Consider the following 23,474-nt stretch of genomic DNA (forward strand, 5'->3'; position numbering starts at 1 on the left):
TTGGAGATAAAAAAGTAATAATAAAAAATTATAATAAATTAAATAAAATTTATTAAATTTATTAAAAAAGCATTATGAAAGAGCATAAATATTATACTTAGTACACAACATAAAAGATTTTAAAGCTTTGACATTGCTGGAAGTAGAGATGGTATCCAAATAACATTTCAAGTCTTTGCAAAATATACTAAATAGAGGTTTAATAGACAAAAATTTACACTTATGTGTATAAAAGTTTATAAAAAACTTACCTAGAAATATATAGATTTATTACAAAATATTGATCTTTTAGATTCTTATTATAGATATGAATTCCAAATAAGACATCTTTAAACACCAAATAAAAATTGTCTAAGAGACAAACATGGACAAACAGACAAAATTTCTTCCAAAAAAAGAGCTACATGTACACAATCCCAAAAAAGGTGAGGGACAGATTCATCTTCCACTCCACAAAAGGAGCAGAGGGGATCTATCTCAGGTAACATTTTTTTAATATAAAGATTGACAGGGTAAAATTGGTGCAGCAACTTAAAAGACACGTCTTTAGCCTTATTAGCGATTAAATATTTGTTGGGTAAAGACCACACTTTCTTCCAAGGGATATCTTCAAATAAATTACTCCAATAGGATATTACAGAAGGGCCAGTAATTATATCTTTCTGAAAGAGTTACCTAATCTTCCTATTCCTGAGAGAGGAACTGGACAAAAAGCAAATCTTCCCTATTGCGGTTTCACAGGGATGTGTCCATGAAATAGAAAAGGGTAAAGAATCAGATGAGTTTTTTAAAAGTGCAATAGCTCCACTGGGGATAGCATCCATCACTATGGCAAAGTTTCGCGGGGTGACAGGAATACAGTAATTAGTTAGGAACTCAGAATAAGAAAACAAATAACCATTTGAGTTTATGAGCTGAGAAACCAAAAGAATATTCTTGTTAAACCAATCTGGAAAAAAAAGAGATTTATTTTTGTATCGAATATCTTATTCCAAATGTAATACCTGTGGGGACTAAAATTGTGTTTGTAAATTAAGTGCCAGGCCAAAAGCACCTGCTTATGGAAATTTGATAATTTGATGGGCAATTTAGAGATATTATAGTTGCATACCATCAGAAAGGGGAGACTGCCAATTTTAGAAAAAAACAAAATTGGGAATAGTGTTCCATATGGATTCGGAATCATTCAAGAACTGCCTCAACCAATTTATCTTAAATGTATTGTTTAAAGAAGCAAAGTCAAGCAAATTAAGACCTCCTTGCTCAAAGCTGTTTATGACAACCGATTTTTTGATGTAATGTCTCTTATGTTTCCATAAGAAGTCAAAAAGCATTCTATCAACCTGTACACTAACTGATTTATCGACATACAATGAAAGAGCTGGATAGATTAATCTGGAAATACCCTCTGCTTTGGCGAGGAGAGCCCTACCTCGTAAAGACAAGTCTCTTTGGAGCCAGGAGTTTAACTTTTTCTCAGCTTTAGTAATTACTGGATCAAAGTTTAATCTTCCTCTAGCATTATCATCTTTACAAATAATTACATCTAAATAGTTTACTTGAGATTTAACAGGAATATCGTGCAAGAAAGGGGCAGAACAAGATTTTATAGGCAGAAGTTCACATTTATCTAAATTCAAACGTAGACCAGAGGCTTTAGAAAAGATATTAATAAGATCAAGAGCGATAGGAATCTGTAAATCATTTTTTAAGAAGAGTGTGGTGTCATCAGCTCATTGGCTTATAAGAATATGTTTATCACCTATATTAATACCTTGCAATTGACTATTAGACAAAAAGGTAGTAAGTAGTTGAGCAGCTATCAAGAACAAATAAGGTGAAACCGGGCAACCCTGGCGAACCCCTCTAGACATATCAAACCTTGGAGAAGTGCCAAATTTAAGATTAATTGAGCAGTTGCCATTATTGTATAAAGTTCGGACAGTTTTGCAAAAGAAATCACCAAAACCAAACTTACATAGGGATTGTAAAATAAAATCATGTTCAAGGGAATCAAAGGCTTTATAAAAATCTAAAAAAAAAAAAAAAACTTTCTTCACTAATCAAGTCATCATAATCTAATAAGTCTAAGACAAGGCATATACTGTTAGCAATATGTCTCTTTGGAATAAAGCCTGATTGGGTTTTATCTATTATTGTACCCAGAACACGTTTAAGTCTTTTAGCCAGTAACAGAGCTAATTAATATCTTATAATCACAATTTAACAGACAAATTGGATGTCAGTTATCAAGCAAAAGAGTATCTTTTCTAGGTTTAGGTTCCTAGAAAAATCTAGGTTCTAATATCCTTCAAAGACTGAAAAAAAGATAAAGCTGAATTCTTGCAATAATTAGACTTGTAAAGATGTGGGTGTTCTTGCAATTAAATGAGTGGAGACAACATGCGAGCTGGATGCTGAAGCCGTGAACTGGCTAACTTTATTTTCCGAACAACCCACAAGCCAAAAAACTCTGATCTCTTAAAGGGGAAAACCTTACAAACACCGTACGTGAATTCTGTCACATCTTTAAACATAAGTCGCCACACAAGCCTCCCCAGAATTCACAGAAATCTACACATTCAGTTTGTCAGGAGCACGAATGCTGCATCCCGCTCTTGTATGGGTCACCTGCAGTGAGCTATCAGCAGGAGAAGCTCGAACAACAAACTTGCCAGACGGGTTGACAAAGGCAGGTCGTCCACGTTGGGGTGCCACAGCCACCTCAGCTGGCCAATCCAGGTCTCTGTGAGCTGGTTTAAGGCGATCAATTGAGACACATTCTGACCTCCCTCCTACATCAATAACGAACGTCTTGTCCAAGGATTCCAGAACCTGGAACGGTCCATCATATGGAGGTTTCAATGGCCCCCTGTTCGCATCATGTCGAACGAACACAAATTTTGTAGACAACAGATCGCTGGGAACCCAAGTCTTGCGAAGGCCGTGCTGAGAGGTGGGCACTGGGACGAAAGTGGAGACATGGCTGCGCAGGGTGGTACGGTTAGGTGGGCCAGACCACGGGTTGTCGGTATCAGGCACAAAGTCACCAGGCACCCTAAATGTCTGGCCATAAACCAATTCCGCTGAACAAGCAAGTAAATCCTCCTTAGGTGCCATACGAAGTCCCAGCAACACCCATGGGAGCCAGTCATACCAGTTGTCATCCTTCAAGGCAGCTCTCAGGGCAGACTTCATGGATCGGTGAAAGTGTTCACACAGACCATTCGCGTGTGGGTGATAAGCTGTAGTGTGATGAATGCGACAAACCGTGGATGACGTCAAAAACGTGCCGTCTCCAGTTCTTGGGTACAACGAATAAAACATCACAAAGAAGCGAAACGCCAGCCTTGTCAAACATGACGTCAGCCAATTTAAGGCTTGTGACACCTGTCTTCAAGGACTGGACTTCCGGATTGGAACACTGGTCCGCAGCCATACCGGAGTAATTCACCCCCAAGTGTATTGGTGCTCGCCTGCGACAGGCAATCTGCTACCACATTGGACTTCCCTGCAACGTGTTGAAGATCCGTAGTAAATTCTGAAATGTAAGCCAGGTGTCGTTGCTGGTGGGCAGACCATGGCTCTGAAACCTTTGACATAGCGAAAGTCAATGGCTTGTGATCGACAAAAGCAGTGAAGTGCCGGCCTTCGAGTGAAAAACGAAAATGTCGAATGGCAAGGTAAAAGCCAAGCAACTCCCGATCGAACGCACTGTATTTTTGTTCATTTGGACGAAGTTGGCGGCTAAAGAATGCAAGTGGCCGCCAATGCCCATGCACCGACTGTTCCAGGACAGCCCCAACAGCGAAATCAGATGCATCTGTAGCAATAGCGATTGGACTGTCCGGAAGTGGATGCACCAACATGGCAGCCTCTGCTAAAGCCTGTTTAGTGCTGTCAAAAGCTCCAATCATTTCATCGGACCACTTGAGTATGTGACAAAGGGTACTGTGTTTAAGGGCCCTATAGAGGGGGCACATAAGCTCAGCTGCTTTGGGAATAAATCTGTGATAGAAATTAACCATTCCCAGGAATTCTTGGAGAGCTTTAACCGTAGGCGGCAATGGAAAACCCTTAACCGCAGCCACCCGTGAAGGCAATGGAACCACGCCGGCGCTGGTAATTCTGTGTCCCAGAAAATCGATGGATGAAAGGCCGAACTGACATTTGGCGGGGTTAAAGATAAGGCCGTGAGCACTAAGGCGGTCGAAAAGTGAGCGGAGATGCGACAAATGTTCTTCCTTGGATGTGTTTGCAACCAAAATGTCATCTAGGTAGACAAAAAGAAAGTCCAGACCCTGTAACACAGAATCCATGAGCCTTTGAAAAGTGTGAGCGGCATTTTTCAGGCCGAATGGCATTCGCAAAAACTCAAACAACCCAAAAGGGGTGATAATGGCAGTTTTCAGAATGTTGTCCGGGTGGACTGGTACTTGGTGGTACCCCCGCACAAGGTCTACCTTGGAAAAAAATCGCTTTTCCAGCTAGCCGTGCCGAAAAATCTTGAATATGCGGAACAGGGTAGCGATCGGGAATTGTAACATCATTGAGTCTGCGATAATCATCACACGGACGGTAACTACCATCTGACTTAAGCACCATGTGTAAAGGAGAAACCCAAGGACTATTTGAACGGCGTACAATGCCTAACTCTTCCATGTAGGCAAACTCAGCTTTAGGGGCAGCTATTTTCGATGAGTCAAGACGGCGAACATGAGCATACACAGGTGGACCTGTAGTAAAAATGTGATGCTCGACACAATGTTTCGGTGTCGCCGTAGAAAAAGTTGGCTGAGTTATGTCAGAAAACTCAGTGAGCATGTGCAAAAATTCACAGCTAGGCTCTGAAGCGTTTGACAAGGTTGTTGTTGAAAAAACACTGAGCGTACACAGAAAAGAACTGAAATCTTTGGCATCGAATAAACGGCGGTTCTGCACATCAACCAACAAACCGTTTGCGCACAGGAAATCAGCCCCCAGCAAAGGACGAGCTACCTTAGCCACAACAAAATCCCAAGTGAAACGGTGCCCGTTAAAACACAACTTAACCTGGCGCTTACTGTATGTTGGGATTTTGCTGCCGTTAGCAGCCTCCAGTAAGTGGCTCTTAAGCTCAGAACGTGCATCGAAAGGTGTTGCCGGCAGCACACTCACCTGAGCCCCAGTGTCACAGAGAAAATCTCGTCCTGATATATCATCCGTAATGAAGAGAAGGCAGCCAGTGTGTCCACGGTCCAGCATTCACAGACTGTGTGGTACTCTTACCACGGAAATTACATGCAAACGACACTTCTTGGCCCTGTCCCCAAAACAAGCATGATAAAAACAAAATCCAGAGTCGGTTCGCCATGGTGGTGCTGGTGCAACCCAATTAGCTGCTCCTAACAGCGGATTAATGGAGGTGTTGAAACATCTTGGTACAGCACAACTCTGTGCAGCGGTATGTAGACTGTCCGCCATTTTAGCCAGCTCTCATAAGTCCGTAACTGTCGTGCCGGCCAAAGCCGTGCGGACTTGATCTGTCATTTGTCGAAGAAACAGCACCTTGAATATAAAGCAGGGCTTATGTTCACCTAACAATGTCAACATGTGATCCATAAGCTCAGAGGGCTTTGCATCACCCAGTCCTGGTAATGAAAGAAGCTGCCTCGCACGCTCTGATTCAGTCAAACCAAAAGTTCTCAACAGGTAAGTCTTATGGGCGCCATACTTGTCCCTCTCCTGGGGTTCGTTTAACAGGCTTACAGCTCGCGATGCCGTGGAGCTGCTGAGTGAAGCTACGACGTAGTAATACTTCGTGTCATCCGCAGTGATGTCGCGCAGAGCGGACTGCGCCTCCACCTGTGCAAACTGTGCCACGGCTTGCTGCTCCCAAAACTCCGGTAACTTGAGTGCAACCGCATTGGCCGTCATTTCGTCTTCCACAACAATGACAAAAAAAACTCTGGAAACGTCCAAGAGCATCGGGGTCACCACATGTGGGTGTTCGTGCAATTAAATGAGTGGAGACGACATGCGAGCTGGATGCTGAAGCTGTGAACTGGCTAACTTTATATTCCGAACAACCCACAAGCCAAAAAACTCTCTTAAAGGGAAAAACCTTACAAACACCGTATGTGAATTCTGTCACATCTTAAACATAAATCGCCAAAGATTAGAATAGACATTTGCACAAAATGAGCTGATTACTTTAGAGTCAGAAGTAACGGTACCATTAATATTTAAAGAATTGATTATTAAATTTCTAGAAATATTCTTTTCCATTCTAAAGAAATATGCTGTACTTTGCTCACCTTGCTCTAACCATCTTCTTCTAGAGCGAACAAAAGAGCCCTCTGCCTTATACTTGTAGATTGAATCCAACTGAGTTTGCAGATCAGCAAATTCTGTTAGCTCAGAATCTGACAAACCATCCTGCATTATACTAAAGAGGGACAATATTTTAGAGATGACAGTCTCCTCTTCATGTCTTTTGAGTTTCGTTAGATTACTACCAAAACATTTAGCACATTTGCTAACTTCGTGTTTAAGAAGCTCCCAGTTAGGGCCACATTTGTCTTCCTTTTGTGCTTTGATCCAGTAATATTCAATCAAAAATAAGATGTTTTTTCTCAACTGATCATGCTTAAGCAAAGAAGAGTTAAGCTTCCAGTAAGAGGCTCTAGATCTTGAAGGAGAGAAAACAGAAGATAGAGGGGACTGAATAAGAATCGCCTTATGGTCAGTCATGGGGGAAGGTAGAATGCTAACATAAACATTAAAATCTCTGACAGACTGAGAAACCAGCCAATAGTCTATACGAGACTGTCTAGAACAACTTTTGTTACTCCAAGTATAAAATCTAATATTCGGGAATTTCACCCTCCAAATATCGATAATATCAAATTTATCCATAAATATTTTAAATATTATCAGGCACAATATTCACCACCAATGAAAATTAAAGCATTTGGGTATGCATTTAGCTATAGTTGTCGCGTCACCACCAGCACCTGCCCGCCAGAGGGAGCCCTCGCCCGAGTTTTGACGCCACCCACGAGGAACACTTCCGGGGTTTTACGGACATTTAAGTAGCGCATTCACCATGCGAGGACGCGAAGTATTGTTTTCGGGACATTACCAAGCCTTTTCTCTCTGCCATTGTGTATTTGTTTTGCCTTTTGTGTATGACCCTGTTTACGAATTACTGCCTTTGCCTTGTGTTTTGGATTTGGTTACCTCGCTGCTTGACTTCCTGGTTTTTCGGACTTTGCTCTTGTTGCTTGTTTATGTTTTCTGCCTGCTGTTTTGGATTTGCTTGCTATTAAACTGCTTATGGATCCTACACAACCCACCTCCAGCGATTCTTTACAATAGTATAATTTTTTCTTCAATTGCTTCAAGCAGTAAGTCATTTTCACAAGAACTATTATACCCATATATATTAATTAGAATTATCAAAGTATTATTTAAACAGATTACCAAAAACAGAAAGTGTCCATTCGGGTCGCTAAAATGGTGCAAAATGTCCCCAGCAAAAAGGTTTTTCAAAATTAAAACTCCAGCTGAATGTTCCAAACCGTGAGCCATCCAAACGTCATTGTTCCACTGATTTTTCCAAAAAGCAGTATAACTTGTGACGGAGTGGGACTCTTGAAAAAAACGAAAGTCAGTCTTGAACAATTTAGCATACAGGAATAAAGCTTTCCTTTTGGTATTGTCTCTAAGACCCCTGGCATTGAGAGAAATAACAGAAATAGACATACAAAAAGAACTCTTAACAATGAAAAAAGATGAACAGAGCTTTCTGAGTTTGAAAACATGAGCACTGCTGCTGACGAAACCAAGTCAAGAATGTTTACAGCCGTTAATAGTGACCTGATTCGTAACGAAAAGGAAACTAGAACTTGAAAAATCTCTCTTGAAATGATCAACAGTTTGAACAGGCTTACACAGGGTTAAATTCAGAGCCTTCGATGAACGCACGATGACCCACAAAGTGCGCCCTTTTCCCCTCCTTGTGGGCCTTTTCAACAGCCAGCCATAGCAGCCGGTCAAAAGCAGTAAGATCCTTGGTAAACCTAAGACCGTTCGCCTGCAGGAGTTCTGACGATTTCACCGCTCTCCACACACCATCTCTCCTCACGTGTGAGGAAAACTGGATGATGATTGTTGTGCTCAATTATGAAGTCTGTTGGTTAAGAAGTACCACTAGGGGGAGTTGTTGTAAGGGATTGTCATGCATACATGTAAGTGAAGGAGGAATGTTTTGTCTTGCAGTGCTTCAGTAAACAGATGAAAGTCTTCAGATAAGTGTGTTCTTTTCTGATTTATGCTGGTGACACAGAAAATTGGTGACGAGGATGGCAGTTAATCTTCCTTCTACATATTTGCAATGCCCGGGGGAACCTGCAATTCTGTTCAGTACATGGATACAGATGTTTGAAAACTATCTGTTGGTGATTCATGCAGAGGGGAATGACTGGCCTGATACTAGAAAGCATGCTACACTGCTTCAGTTGCCTCTGGAACATGCTGATGTGCATCTTGTCACATATTCCAAGGATAACCTTCCTGTGCTGGGACGCATTAACACTCAGGCAACACATGGATATTGTTCAGTACCCGCTACATTCTATATTGTGAAAAGTGGAAACCCACTAATGGGCATGGACTTAATATCTTCCTTGAATCTGTGCATAAAGGGAAACACCGTACTCACTGCCAAAGAATCTGTGTTTGAGGTGTCAAACTCCACAGCAAGTTTTGGCTGTGCCAAGATGTTGCACCTGTGCAACAGAAACTGTGTCGATTACCGTTTTCTGTGAGGGACGCTGTGTCAACAGAACTGAACCGTTTGCTAGCATCAGACGTTATTGAAAGTGTAGATGCTTCACACTGGGTATCACCTATAGTAGTGAACCAGAAGAAATCGGGAGATATCAGAATGTGTGTGGATCTCAGGGATCCGAACAAGGCAATCGTTGTGGACAGTTACCCCATTCCACACATTGAGGATCTGTTTTCACAGCTGAGAGGTGCAGTGCTGTTTTCCACAATTGATCTTGCAAATGCCTACCATCAGGTCCCCTTACATGAAGATAGCAGAGACCTTACTGAATTCATAACACACGAGGGTCTGTTCCATTACAAAAGAGTCTGCTATGGATTAGCTTCAGCCCTGGCAGCATTCCAAAAATTTATGTCCACAATCCTCACAGATGTTCCAGGTGTCCAGTGTTATCTCGATGATGTCACCTTGTTTGGTGACTCTATTGCTAGTCATGATGCTCACCTAAAAACAGTGCTGCGCAAACTTCAAGAAGCAGGGCTGTGTCTAAATGAGCAGAAATGTAAATTTCACCAGGAAAAACTCACGTTCCTGGGCCATATCATCTCTAAAGAGGGATTGATGCCAGATAACAGTCACCTGGAGGCAATATGTAATGCTCCACCTCCTTTGGACGTGTCTACACTAAGATCGTTTTTAGGTCTTACGGCATGGTATGCAAAATTCATTCCAAACTTTGCAGCCGTAGTCAAACCTATGAGAAATGTGCTTAGAGCAAACTTCACATGGACTACCAAAGCTCAGAAGAGTTTCCAGACAGTCAAAGAACTGATTGCACAGAGCTCTGCACTGGCTTTATTTGACCCTGCATTGGATACAATTGTCACAACATACACATTGGATTACAGTATCGGTGGTGTTCTGACCCAGCTCCATCCAGATAAATCGGAAAGGTCTGTGGCTTTCCCTTCCAGAGCCCTGACCACTACAGAGAGGAAATACTCAGTAGTCGAAAAAGAAGCCCTTGCTTGCGTCTGGACCACTGAGCGCTGGAGAACGTATCTGTGGGGCATCAAATTCAAGTTGAGGTCGGACCATCAAGCATTGACTTCAGCTGTGCCGCTGACCAAGTTCACTGTTGAGTGCTCATCCTGCCCTGAGCTCGCCAAACTCCACAAGTATGTTGAGAACGGTTGGCTGGCAACAGCTAAAACTCTGCCTGATGACGTGATTCCTTACTTTCCGGTAAGAGATGAACTGTCGATTCATGACTCGTGTGTTGAGAGGAACACATAGGTTGATTGTACCACTCAGTTACATTCAAGGTTGGTCACTCTAGCTCACGAGTTCCTTCAAGGAATTGTCAAGTCAAGTCAAGAGGCTTTTATTGTCATTTCAACTATATATAGCTGACACAGTACACAGTGAAATGAGACAACGTTTCTCCAGAACCTTGGTGCTACATAAGACAACATCGTCACCTCACACAACATAGAGTTACAAAACACAGAGCTGAGGACTAGACTAAGTTGTCCTAGCCACATAAAGTGCATCGTGTGCAACCTAGTGCAAACAGTGCAACAACAAAACAGTGCAGAACAGACAACACGAGACAGTGCAGGACAAGTACTGTACAGGACAAGTACACAAACACAAAATAGCAGCAACCCGTAACCTACTGTATATATATCTATATACAGTGCAATGTGCAAATTTACAAGTATTAAAGTGGTAGTGCCAGTGATGTGCAAAAAGAACCGAGCAGAGCAGCAGTAGTAGTGGTGGAATGTACAATGTAAACAGTCGAACAAGCCAACTTGTTTGTGATAACTTAATGAATGTATGAAGTTGAATGAGTGTGAGTGTGTGTGTGTGAGTATGTGTGTGTGAGTTTAGTTCCAGTTCACTTGTGTGTGTTGAGAAGCCTGATGGGAGCTTGAGGGAAAAAACTATTGCACAGTCTGGTTGTGAGAGCCCGAATGCTTCAGAACCTCTTCTCTGATGGCAGTAGTGTGAAGAGTGTGTGAGAGGGGTGTGTGGGGTCGTCCACAATGCTGCTGGCCTTTCGGATGCAGTGTGTGGTGTAAATGTCCGTGACAGAGGGGAGAGAGAATCTGATGATCTTCTCAGCTGTCCTCACTATCCGCTGAGCAGCTGCTCAGGATGCTCTCGATGGTCCCTCTGTAGAACATGGTCAGGATGGGGGGTGGCAGATGGGCTTTCCTCAGCCTTCTTAGGAAGTAGAGACGCTGCTGGGCTTTCTTGCTGATGGAGCTGGTGTTGAGTGACCAGTTAAGGTTCTCCGTCAGATGAACACCAAGGAATTTGATGTTCTTCACGATCTCCATGGAGGATCCATCGATGTTCAGTGGAGAATGGTCGCTCTGAATTGTGAGGACCAAGCAAAGGCTGAGAGAGCTATATTGTTGGCCTAAGATGGATTTACAAGTACAGTCCACCATTGCAACCTGTGTCACCTGCCAGCTTCACGATAAGACAGCTAGAACCACACATGCACCGCTGACTCCGATTCAGTATCCAGCGGGCCCTTGGCAGAAACTTGACATAGATTTGGTGGGTCCTTTTGAGATAGGTCCTGCTAGCTGCAGATATGCTATTACATTAATTGACTATTACTCAAAATGGCCATAAGTAGCATTCATATCGAATTCATATACCATCCTGAAGGAAATGGAGTGGTCGAACGTTGGAATAAGGTACTGAAGGATGCTATTCTGACTGCACAAAGAGAAAGAGCTCCATGGACTTCCTTTGTGGTAGAATTCTTGCAAATGTACAGAGCTACTCCTCACGCCACTACAGGAACGTCTCCTTTTGAGCTTTTGTTCGGAAGAAAGATGAGAACAAAGTTGTCAATTCTCACGCCATGCAGCATAACCCCTGCTACAAGGAGACTGAGAATGAAAGCAAAGAAGAAACAACTAAAAATGAAAGTGTACCTGGATACAAAATGGAAAGCAAAAATTCCAAAGCTAAGGGAAAGGGGATTGTGTAGGTGTGAGAAAACTAGCACATGTTATGAAAGGAACCTCAAAATTCAGTGACCCTATACAGATTATCAGGAGAAGAGGAAAGTACAGCTACGAACTGAATTATGGACGGACATGGGACGTCTCATCTGGCACCATTGCATAGAGATCTCGGGTCAGCGGAACAACCAAGCTCTGCCTCAACAACAGAAAGTGTTGATAGACCAACAGAAGGACAGCATGTCAGAAGGAAGCCAATGTGGCTGAAGGACTATGTAACGTAAACCTTGATAGTAAGATTGAAACCAAGATATGTCTTAGGTTAAGTCAAACTGTTCTAATATTCATATAAATGTTCATGTTGTACATGCTTGGTTAACAAGACATTGTTCAGTAAATGGGTAAAGTATAAAAGAGAAAAACTAATCAAGATATAGTAAATTCCTGAACTTTTGTTGATGTTTGTATTACTGTACAATTGCCACGGAAGTACAGGTGTTATTGTTAAGTTAGGGGGAGATGTTGCGTTCAATTATGAAGTCTGTTGGTTAAGAAGTACCACTAGGGGGAGTTGTTGTAAGGGATTGTCATGAATACATGTAAGTGAAGGAGGAATGTTTTGTCTTGCAGTGCTTCAGTAAATAGATGAAAGTATTAAGATAAGTGTGTTCTTTTCCGATTTATGCTGGTGACACAGCAATGATCGCTTGTGGCCTTGCGGTCTTCGAAATTCTCCTCCCAATGCGGTGGACAGTATCAATCTTATCTGGAAAGGTTTTGCCCTTCTGTGGAAAGGTGGCCACACAAATGCGGATGGATTCGGCTCTGATATTTTCATTTTCTTTTTCAGGTATTCGATTCTTTTTTTACAGAGCTCCATCTTCTTTTCCTCAGTAACAAGTCTAACTTCGAAGTGCCCGACCCTCCCTTTAATATCATTCAGTTTAGCACAGACAAAGTCCACAGTTTTTTTGAGTCCTTCAAGTTTAAGAGCGTTGTCCTCCACCATTTTCTCCAGGGCGTCAGAGCGATTATTTATCAGCTGAGAGAGGGTGGAAATCACATCGTCCTCCTCTGCGAAGTATTTAAGAGGATCTCACTGGGAGATGCATAGCTGTGAAAACTCACGTTATCAGACACACGTGAAACATGCAATATCTCTTTTTCTTTTCTTTTGTCTGCTGCAGGTTTCATCTTTAAAGCATCGAGGGGCACTATATCTCTCTCTGACTCTCGCTGGAGGCGGTCGCATTTTTTCCTCTCTCTGCTGTGTCTGTGTGCCTCTCCTGTCTCGTCTCTATTTTTCCTTCTGCTGGTGAAGCTTCTCGAATCCTAAATTATGGAATTGATAAGCTGGTCCCTCAACGCAATTGATACGATCCTTTCACGAAGGTAAGGTAAGTGGAACATTGTCTGTCTGGCACCTCTGTCCCTAGAAGACGTCGAAGATGTCTACATATTTGGATAGCAGGTGTCCTGATGATTGGCCTGGGGATGTTCCTGATCTATCGACAAATTGGAAAGCAGGCAGCCAATAAAGAATCCCCCAAGCTGTCAGCTGTCATCACACACCATTGTGGAGCCGTTGCTGACCAGGTGAGGGCATTACATCAGAAGGTGACACGGATTGAGGAACTGTACCATCTACAATCCGTGGACATCCCCCGACGCTTGGATACCATCACGAATATGTTTTCGGAACTGTGTAAATCCAACGCGACCCAGTCTGCAATCATGGTCACGCGCCAGGAGGAGATGACTAGGGGTCTCACGGCCCTGCAAGGGGACATAAAGTTGGGGGCCATGCAGAACCAGGTGCCCGACTAAATTGTACGATCTCCTGAGTTCTTAGATTTGCTTGATTATATTTGTGCATTTTCCTCCCCGGCTAATTTTTCTTTCTCCCAGAGGACCTTCATCACAGAATATGCTTTGTTTTGACTCTGATCTGCACCGGACACTCCAAAGACACACAGCTGTGATAACAACAGCTCCCCAAAGCACACCATATCAAATTCGGCTAGTACACACTGTTTTCGTAAATACTCTGCCCTAGTCAAGGACTGCCTCAGTGTCACATTTTCCTCTTTTTTTCTAATCTCTAGTCATATATATACACACATACTATATACATATGTGTGTGTGTGTGAGTGTGTGTATTTTGTATATATATATATATGTAGCCCTCTCTCTCTCTGCATGCTTACTGGCCTCTAGCACCACCGCTGATACTCTGCGCTGTGTTGTGTGTGTTCGTGGGTGGTGGTAGAGAGGAGACGTGGACACAGAGGGGTTTGGGATCGTGGCTTGACTGTTTATTCCACAGCACGGCATCTATAGTGTTGACAACATGAACTGAAAAAAAGATGGCGCACTACACGCGTATCAACACTACGGTACATCAAGAGGCTCAAAAAGCGCTAAAGATACTTGAATCTGCGCTAACACAACAGTGTCATAGCAACATCTTGTGGACAACACAATACACTGCCCTACATCCACACCTTCTTTAATTGATGGCGTCCCAGCCATCTGATTAACCAAAACTCAAATGTGGTCTGATCTATGACAATCAAATGCCGGCTTCTTCTTGGGTTTCTTCTTGGAGGGTTGGGCCCTTGAGTGGAGGTGGCACCACTACCAGTCACAAGCACTCCCTCTCCTTTACTTGTTTCTTCTGTCCAGATGTCAGCCTCCTCTGTGCTCATTTGCCTCCCCTCTTCATCAGCTGTTCCAATCAGGGCTCTGTCCAGAATCTCATCTGAACCATCATCCCCTGTTCCCTCTTCGCCCTCCAATTCAATGCCTGCCTCACTTATTTCACCATCTGACTCGCCCCCTTCTACGATCACTCCTTCGTTTCGTTCCACTGGAAGAAACATACACTGCGTCAAAAGGTTTCTATGAACCACTCTCTCCGCTCCTCCATCCTCTGGCCGCCCCAAGTACACAGGCAAACCTGGTTGCTTCCTGACCACAACATATGGCCATGCCTCCCATCAATCTCCCAACTTCTGCTTCCCCTCCACATGACAGACCTTGACTAAGACTCTATCTCCTGGACTGAAGTCTTCACTCTTAGCTCTTTTTGTCATAATACTTTTTCTGTTGTCCTTTTGCCAGCTGAGATGTCGGATTAGCCAGGGCATAGGCCTGCGTCAGGGAGTCATACAGGGTCTGGACATACTCGCTGTATTCACACAGCTGGTTCGTTGTGGGGGACCCGAAGATGAGGTCCACCGGGAGCCTGGGATGTCTACCAAACATAAGGTAGAATGGGCTATAGCCAGTGGAGTCATGTCGCGAGCAGCCCGTTGCCCTGGGGGTGGTAGGGCATGGTGTGGGTTTTAGTGATGCCAGCACACTTGCATAGCTCCTTCACAATTGCACTTTCAGAATTGCACCCTTGATCAACATGTAACCTTGCAGGGAACCCAAAACAGCAGAAGAAATTCCTCCACAAGACCCTGGCTACTGTGCCTGCCTTTTGGTCCCTGGTGGGGTAGGCCTGCGTGTAGCAAGAAAAGTGATCCGTAACAATGAGCACATTCTCCATACCACCCTTGGCTTTCTCCAGCATCAAGAAGTCCACACAGACCAGCTCCATGGGGGCACTGGTAAGGATACTGACAAGGGGGGCCCTGACGTTGGCTGTGGGAGTTTTTCTAAGGCTGCACCTCTCACACTGTTTGCACCAAGCCTTGATCTCCTGGAACATTCTTGGCCAGTAAAATCTTTCTCTTATCATCTGTAGTGTCCTCTCATTGTGAAGGGCTGTTTTGATGGTTTCACACAGCTTTTCTGGCAGTATTAGTTGCTCCACCACCCCTTTATGGCAGTCTCTAACGCTGCGATACAGGATCCCTTTTTTTTACCACTAACCTTCTCCACTCTTTTAAGAGGAGACCCCCAGTGGCGCCCACTTTCATCTACTTTCATAAGAGCCATTAACCACTACTGTGGAGTGTTCAGTGCTGAACACGGGCATCTCAAAACCAGGCACAAATTCTATTTTTTGGCCTCTGGTAAAAAGAGTTAATTACTACTGAAAACACTGAAATTATACTTAATTATACTTAAATACTGCTTTTATACTTAAAGCAGCCGCTCTTCCTGAAACTACGGTTAATCAGGCCGCTTGTGCAATTCTGGGGCGCGGCTTTTAGACACTTAGCAGTAATAACACCGAAAGCGGAAAGCGCGCGCCCGCAAGCTCCTACACAACCAAAGCAACTTAACTTTTATACAAACTGAAATTTAAATAAATAACAAAACCAACACACAAAAGGTCACAGTATTTATGAGTATCCAGGGTAAATGTTTTTATATTTACGCCTTTACTTTTAAATAATGGGCAAAATCGATCAAGTTTATAGAGACGGTATAAATCATTAAGGCAAATAAAAATAAAAACATCATTTAAGAAACTTTATTATTATTATTATTATTATTATTATTATTATTATATAAAAATATTATTATATAAAATATATATTAATATAATAATATACAATATAAAATAATAATAATATAAAATAATATAAAATATTATTATTATAAATCTAATCATGAATAAATTTTTAAAAAATATCGATGGATCATTTCACAGAGGAAATCTCTGACACCAAAAATATTAATATTTCTCTTATTATATTTTCTCATCCTGGACAGAACATCACCCTGCTCTGTAACATCACTAATTATACTGAGATATCATGGTATCGACTGAGATCTGAGGAGGTGAAGCTGCTGATATCTGCTGAAAAAGGGAACGAGAATCACTTTGTTGTAACAGAAAGCAGCAGTTCAGTCGGTTTAGTGATTACTGGAGTTAGAGAGACAGATCTGGGATTTTATTACTGTGGAGGTCGAAACAGAACGACACACATTCAGTTTGGGAAACTCATCAGACTGAACTTTACAGGTGGGTGCCAATACTTTATTTACGTTGCTTGTTGATAGTGCATTTAGTTTTTGTGTTTATATTTACATGCTGAATTACTGCAATGTTAATAATTATCTGAAGACTATTTAAGATGCATTATTGTTTAGTACTTGTATCAGAGCACTGCTGAATTCTGCATTGTGATTGGTCAGAAGGTGTTGATTAATTCTCTATAACAGCAGCTCTGACACTAGTGCAGCTGCAAATCACAGCTTTATATTAATGCACTCGTTCTAATATGTTATCGTTTCTATAGTAATGGCTCATTCACAGGGACGCTCCACATAAATGGATTAAAAACGTGTGTAATTGTTGATATGGTGATGTTTTCTGTAAGTATATGTTTATTTAAAATTTAAGAAAGGAGTCTCCAGTGTCAGCGCTTTGTAACAGTCAGAGGTAAAGCTGTAACTTTTCCGACAAGCTGCGTTTTTTTGTCTAACTTGTTTCCTGGACATTCCACAACATTAAACATAACTAGAAATGAATACACACTCGAAATAAAACACTCGAAGTGTGCTGTTATAAGAAATGAATGTGTTTGTGTGTGTGTGTGTGTGTGTGTGTGTGTGTCTGATGAATGTGTGTGCATCTAATGAATGTGTTTGTGTCTAATGAGTGTGAGTGTGTGTCTAATGAATGAATGAAACCAGCAGTATGAATGCTGTTTAGGTCAATTATGACAGAATTTTGTGTGGATTGAATTTTCTTCCAGACAAGTGTGTTAGCAGTAGAGACCTGATCGAGAAGGTACCTCAAACACTCCTGATGAATCCTAGTGAACAGAGTCAGAAACTCTTCTCATTATTAACTTAAAGCATCATTAGTTGAACACATGATGTTATGAAACAGTTCTCTGCTGCTCCTGTGTGTCTCTCTGCAGGAAGTCAAGCTGCAACACACTGCTGATTTGACCTGTGTGACCTACACAAGAGTCTCCTGAAGGCCCAGAAACTATTTAACAGCATGAATCACCACGTCACAGAAAACCTGCTATGATCTGGTCTACGTCTGACCACAGCATTTATTACAATAATTTTTAATAAGTTTCATTAAATAGATAGATATGTGAGAATTATTCTAAAAGCTGTGGTCAGTTTTCATTTAAAGACATTTCAGAAATGGTATTTATAGCAGCTCTGAATTCTGAGTAAAGGTCTGAGCTCATGTTTCTGTTCAGCTGTGTGCTATGTCCTGTTCAGACCGTGTGGTTAACACCACCAGTAGCCCTCATCTTCCTTCCCTTTTAGGATATGTGAAGAAAGCATTGTGTTGTGTTTTTTTTTTTTTTTTTTTTTAGCATTGTAGGCAGTGGTGGACAGTAACGAAGTAAATGTAATTCGTTACTGTACTTAAGTAGCTTTTTCGCGTATCTGTACTTTACTGAAGTATTTCCATTTGGGGAGACTTTTTACTTTAACTTCACTACATTTCAAAGTCAAATATCTTACTTTTTACTCAACTACATTTTGCGAAATCAGTCGTTCCTTTTTATTTATGAGAGGATAAAAACTTAACTGGTCGAGCACATGGCAAGCCACCAATCAGGGTACAGCGCGCACTCTTTTTTGAACTTGTTTTGGTTGCCGCTTGGTGGTATCTACTTAGCGTGAATACAGTTCAGCGTTAGTGCAACAGCATAACATTTTGAGAGTGCCAGTGCCTTCATAAATGATGGAAGAAACTCCTGACTCTAACTTGCCACAACACCCGTGGCCTTATTTGCGCGATTTTTTTGAAGTCGTTGAAAAGAAGAAAGAGTCCTTCATTTTCAGTTGCCTTCTCTGCCTGCCTCGGCCCTGTAAAATTTCTTCTTACAAGAATTCTCCTTCAAATCTAAGGAAACACGTAGAGGTAAGCCATTTTCATTCTGGTGGTCATTTTTAATTGAGTAATCTACCAGTAGCTTGCAGAAAACGGTTTCATTGTGTATGTTAAGTTAGTTGTTTTTATCGAAGTTTGCAGTTGTTGAAGCTGAGTGCTCCGGTACTGTGAAATGACAATCAATCGATGTTAATACTTTATGTTGGAATATAAATTCTATTCTGACCTAGTTTTGAATGCAGCATATGATGCTTAAACAGTTGGCAGGTGGAGTGGAGTGCTCCTTATTAACCGAGATTGTTATTTTTTCAAATGTTCAGCTTCCAAAGACTGTGATCTAAGCCTGTGCTGAAAATATTGTACTATGTTGCTTAAACCACATTATATATATATATATATATATATATATATATATATATATATATATATATATATACATTAGTTTATATTTATCAAGTTATTTTATTTACCAAGCATCACCAGGTTTTATGTGAAGCAGTACAGGAATTAATGCACAAACACTGACAATCACACATCCAAGCGTTACTAAATTGATATAACATTCCGCCTGACTTTGTGGAGAAATGCATGACTGAAAGAGTTTTGTACACATATGCAGCTGTGACTGGCAAGTGTGTTTCTTCTGATACAAAAACTAGTTCCTGTTGTAAATCTGATATGGCCAGTTTATATTTATGCACAGAGACATTCAGATACAATACTTTAAAAGAAAACTCATGTGAATCTGTGTTTAATACAAGATTTTATTAAACTTAAACTTGCAACTATGTTACAAATAAACTGAAAACTTAAATTGAAACTGCCTGCTCTGAAATCCTGTTATTTCATTTGATTCTAAAGAAAATTGATTAGCTTCAAGGTTTTGAGCTCATGATAATTTTAATAGACATAAGTGTTTGACTAATTAATATCATTCTATTAATAGATCGGTGTGCTAAGAGTAACATTAGAGTCTTTTCACATATTGTTGATTAAGCAAGAGTCTTGTGACAAAAATGATAAGATATTATAGTCATAATAAATCATAGACCTTTGGATACTTAAGTACATTTGAAGGCAAGTACTTTTGTACTTTTACTCAAGTGAAAGTGTAAAGGGAGCACTTTTACTTCTACTGGAGTAATATTTTACCTAGTGTATCTCTACTTTAACTCAAGTACTTGGTTTGTGTACTTCGTCCACCACTGATTGTAGGTAGATCTGTGTAAAGAACATAAACTGATGAAATGTTGAATGTGCTCAGATCTATATGTACCTTCGTGATGTGAGCAGTTTATTGGACAGATAAAATACAGAGCAGGATGTAGGACCATGTGGCTAAAACCAGGCCTGAAACGCACACTGTTTTTTTTTTTTTTTTTTTTTTTTTTTTTTAACTCCACAAACTGAGTGTGAAACATCAGCGCTTTTTCTCAGAGTGCTGCAGGGCGTGTGTGTGAGACATGGCCAAACTCCTGTCTACATTTATTCTACAGATGCTGTTTGGTGAGTTCATACACACACGCAAAATAGATAGTAAACTATAAATGAGTGTTATTAGCCACTGTAGCTGTGAGAGTATGAGTAATGTTCAGGAATGGATTAATGCACTAAGGCTGGTTTGGAGAGTGATGATGAATCTGCTCTCCTGTTGTTCTTTCAGCTTTCTTTACATCGAGTCTCCTTCAGATCACTTCAACTGATCATTTATCTGTCCATCCTGGAGAGAACATCACCCTGCTCTGTAACATCACTAATTATTCTGAGATATCATGGTATCGACTGAGATCTGAGGAGGTGAAGCTGCTGATATCTGCTGTAAAAGGGAACCTGAAGAAACAGTTTATCCTCAGTTATAATGTGAACGTGAGTCACTTTGATATAACAGAAAGCAGCAGTTCAGTCAGTTTAGTGATTATTGGAGTTAGAGAGACAGATCTGGGATTTTATTACTGTGGAGGTCGAAACAAAACGACACATATTCAGTTTGGGAAACCCATCAGACTGAACTTTACAGGTGGGTGCCAATACTTTATTCAGTCTGATTATTGCTATTTGATTTTGTTTTAGTATGTATATTTATTTCTCATAATATTATTTATAACATTTTGGGTATTATTTCAAGGCTTATTTTTAATGAACAAACAATAAAATCTAGCGCATCTGACACTCCAGACTTCATTTCCTCTCTTGCTTCATTTTCTTCAAGGTTTCTTTATTTTTGTTCAACAACACTTTAAAGAGCAACATTAAAATTATGGCTACATTTATTTTATGTTCAGAGTTTAATGGGTTCTTTGAAAGGTTTAGTTGTTTAGAAGATACTATCATCTCTGATAATCTGATCGATGTGGCAGGATTAAGCACTTTAAAAAAATTGAATATTTCAAAATCTGTATTGATGTGGTTTTAGATGTTGAATATACTGAATTATCTGTGAGAATATCGGTTCAGTGTGGATGATAAGTGTTTCAAATAGTGACTCACTTTCCAATTTCATGATTGAGTTTAATAAAAACAAAATATAATATGAAGCCTTTGATGACCGCTAAAACAGAGAACAGAAAATACTTTTCTCTTGCTTGGGTTATTATTGTTTTGTTGTTGTTTAATGTTACACAGTGTATCGGAGACAGCCTGATTGTTGTGTGTGTTTAATACTAAATTACAGTTAGAAAAGAGCAGAATGTCTTCGGACTCACTTTCCGCTCTGATACTTTACTGATATCTCTGTGCTCCTCTGCGTGTTTCAGAAGATCAACATCGTGAGACTGATCACTCAGACACACAGCAGTCTGCACCTCCTGCACACTGTGGAGATATTATTATTATTATTATTATTATAATCCTGTCGTGTGTGTGTGTGGTCTCTGTTTCAATAAGCATCACCTGCTCCTCTCTGTACTGTTCCAGTCTACAAGGTGAGAACTTGCAGCTTAAAGACCAACATTCACACAGTTCACCCTGTCACACACATTTTCCTTTATTTACTGCACTTCCTGTTGTGACTTCATGTCACGCAGCAGCCCTCGTACACTAGTGCAGAATGAATGTGTGTAATGAAAACATTAGTTATTGTGAAAAGCTGTGTAGTGTTCGACATTTCTGAGATTGTTGTCTTTGTCCATGTTGAATTCTCTTATTTTTCAGATAAGTGTTCTTTCACCGGGGACTCGGATGAGAAGGTAGCAGAAAAACAAGGAAATGTAGTTGATAGAAGGCAGTGCTCAGATCATGTCACTATAAAAGCAGACTAAAAATGTCACATTATCAGATGTTTCTCTGTGCAGGAAGTGGACCTGCAGCTGTCTGATTTGACCTCTGTGACCTACACATGTGTCTCCTGACAGCCCAGAAAACATTAGCAACAATTTATAAAGCTTTATATAAACACATGGACAGAGGTGTGGTGCAGTTTCCTGCTTTTATTTCTGTACTTTTATAGGGTTTATAGACCTTATATTGCTAATAGTTGCACATGATTTGTACTGCTTTTGTAGAGCTTTACTCTGTCATTGTCTATAAGATTAAAATGTAAGGAGGAATACCATGTTTCAACCGCACAGTGTTTCTTTAAACAGGCAGTGAATGGCGCTTTGAGATTGAATATGACTTGTACATAGTCAGATGGTGATGAAATGCGTGTGTAAGGCCAATTCATTTGTAAGTGCTATACACCAAAACATTTGGGTTTGAGATCAAAAAAATGGATATGAGACAGAATTTAAGAGTTTAGGATTTCAGCTTTTGTTTCTAAATCTAGATGTGTTAAATCATAGAACCTTTTGTATCAGACAACCCATTTTTTAGGTGAGCAAAAGTATAGGAACAGATAGGTTTTGAAGTAAGTCAAAGTAAATAAGACAATACTTGGTTGCATATCCCTTGCTTGCAATAACTACATCAAGCCTACGACTCACTGACATCACCAAACTGTTGGTTTCTTCTTTTGTGATGCTTTTCCAGGCTTTTACTGCAGCCTCTTTCAGCCTTCTTTACATCTACATATAAATACCAGGAAATAAAAGCTGAAATTCTATGCTCTCTTCTCATATTCACCTTTTGATCTCAAACTCAAATGTCTTCAGTAGTAGTATCAGAGGGGACTATATACCTTATTGGTAGACATATTTTCACCATATTCCTATACTGGGAAATAATATAATGTTTTTTTGTACCTTTTAATAATGTTGCAAGTAATTGATCTAAAACATGTAATATCAGTGCGACAGAAGCAGCTACACAATCAGCCATTAAATAGTTTAATATAAAGGCTTGTGATGGAAATAAATGATTTATCTTTACTGTATGTTAGTGGTGTAGACAGTAATACAGTAATACAGGAATGTAGCACAGTACAGTATCCTTTTGCTGCCACCTACAGGTTGAATTTATTCAGTGTGTAAAGGGTTAAAGAATATAAAAGACATTATTTCTCTTTAATTAGAGAGGCAATTATCATTGATGATGTACAAACACAGATGTAATGACATGCAAAACTATCTGTTGAAGTCAAATCGAGGTTTAGACATTTAGATTGAGAGATTCAGAATGAGATTTTCTCTGTTTTTGTCCTAGACACAGCAGACGCTGACACAAACACACACTATAAAAGATTACAATGATTACACATTTTACACTGAGATTGTAAGTCTTATCATCCAGTTTTAAATGTTCTCATTTTAGTCCCTATAACTTTTTTAATTTAAAATTGCATACATCACAGTGCTGTTGAATTCTGGATTGTGATTGGTCAGAATTATTTTTTTTTTTGATTAATTTTCTATAACAGCAGCTCTGACAGTAGTGCAGCTGCAAATCACAGGTTTATGTTAATGCACTCATTCTAATATGTTATCGTTTTAAAAAATGTGTGTAACTGTCGATATGATGACATTTTCTGTAAGGTGACAGACCTTATCCTGAGAAGACTGGGCAGGAA

The 23,474-nt window shown here is 40.5% G+C and overlaps 2 protein-coding genes across 4 annotated transcripts in view; one reads left to right on the plus strand and one right to left on the minus strand.

Moving 5' to 3' along the window:
* LOC128317072 (CD276 antigen homolog) overlaps nucleotides 1-23,474 on the minus strand; it is a 131,284-nt gene that overhangs the window by 25,240 nt on the left and 82,570 nt on the right. The window lies entirely within an intron of this gene.
* On the plus strand, nucleotides 16,344-22,658 carry LOC117598059 (uncharacterized). Of its 3 annotated transcripts, none has more exons than XR_008302238.1 (6): nucleotides 16,344-16,687; nucleotides 17,424-17,458; nucleotides 17,592-20,038; nucleotides 20,196-20,549; nucleotides 21,286-21,453; nucleotides 21,683-22,658. XR_008302238.1 is itself a non-coding variant. In XM_034307454.2 (6 exons), the coding sequence occupies exons 2-6, from the start codon at nucleotides 19,996-19,998 to the stop codon at nucleotides 21,877-21,879; spliced, it is 657 nt and encodes a 218-aa protein (XP_034163345.2). In that variant the 5' UTR covers nucleotides 17,167-17,458; nucleotides 17,592-19,995; the 3' UTR covers nucleotides 21,880-22,654. The 3 variants fall into 3 exon arrangements, 2 of the variants coding, with proteins under 2 accessions (XP_034163345.2, XP_034163343.2); XM_034307454.2 differs by lacking the exon at nucleotides 16,344-16,687 and having other exon boundaries at nucleotides 17,167-17,458; nucleotides 21,683-21,717; nucleotides 21,823-22,654; XM_034307452.2 differs by lacking the exon at nucleotides 16,344-16,687 and having other exon boundaries at nucleotides 17,168-17,458; nucleotides 21,683-22,646.

Source organism: Pangasianodon hypophthalmus, chromosome 9 (assembly GCF_027358585.1).
Source record: "Pangasianodon hypophthalmus isolate fPanHyp1 chromosome 9, fPanHyp1.pri, whole genome shotgun sequence".
Lineage (NCBI taxonomy): Eukaryota > Metazoa > Chordata > Actinopteri > Siluriformes > Pangasiidae > Pangasianodon > Pangasianodon hypophthalmus.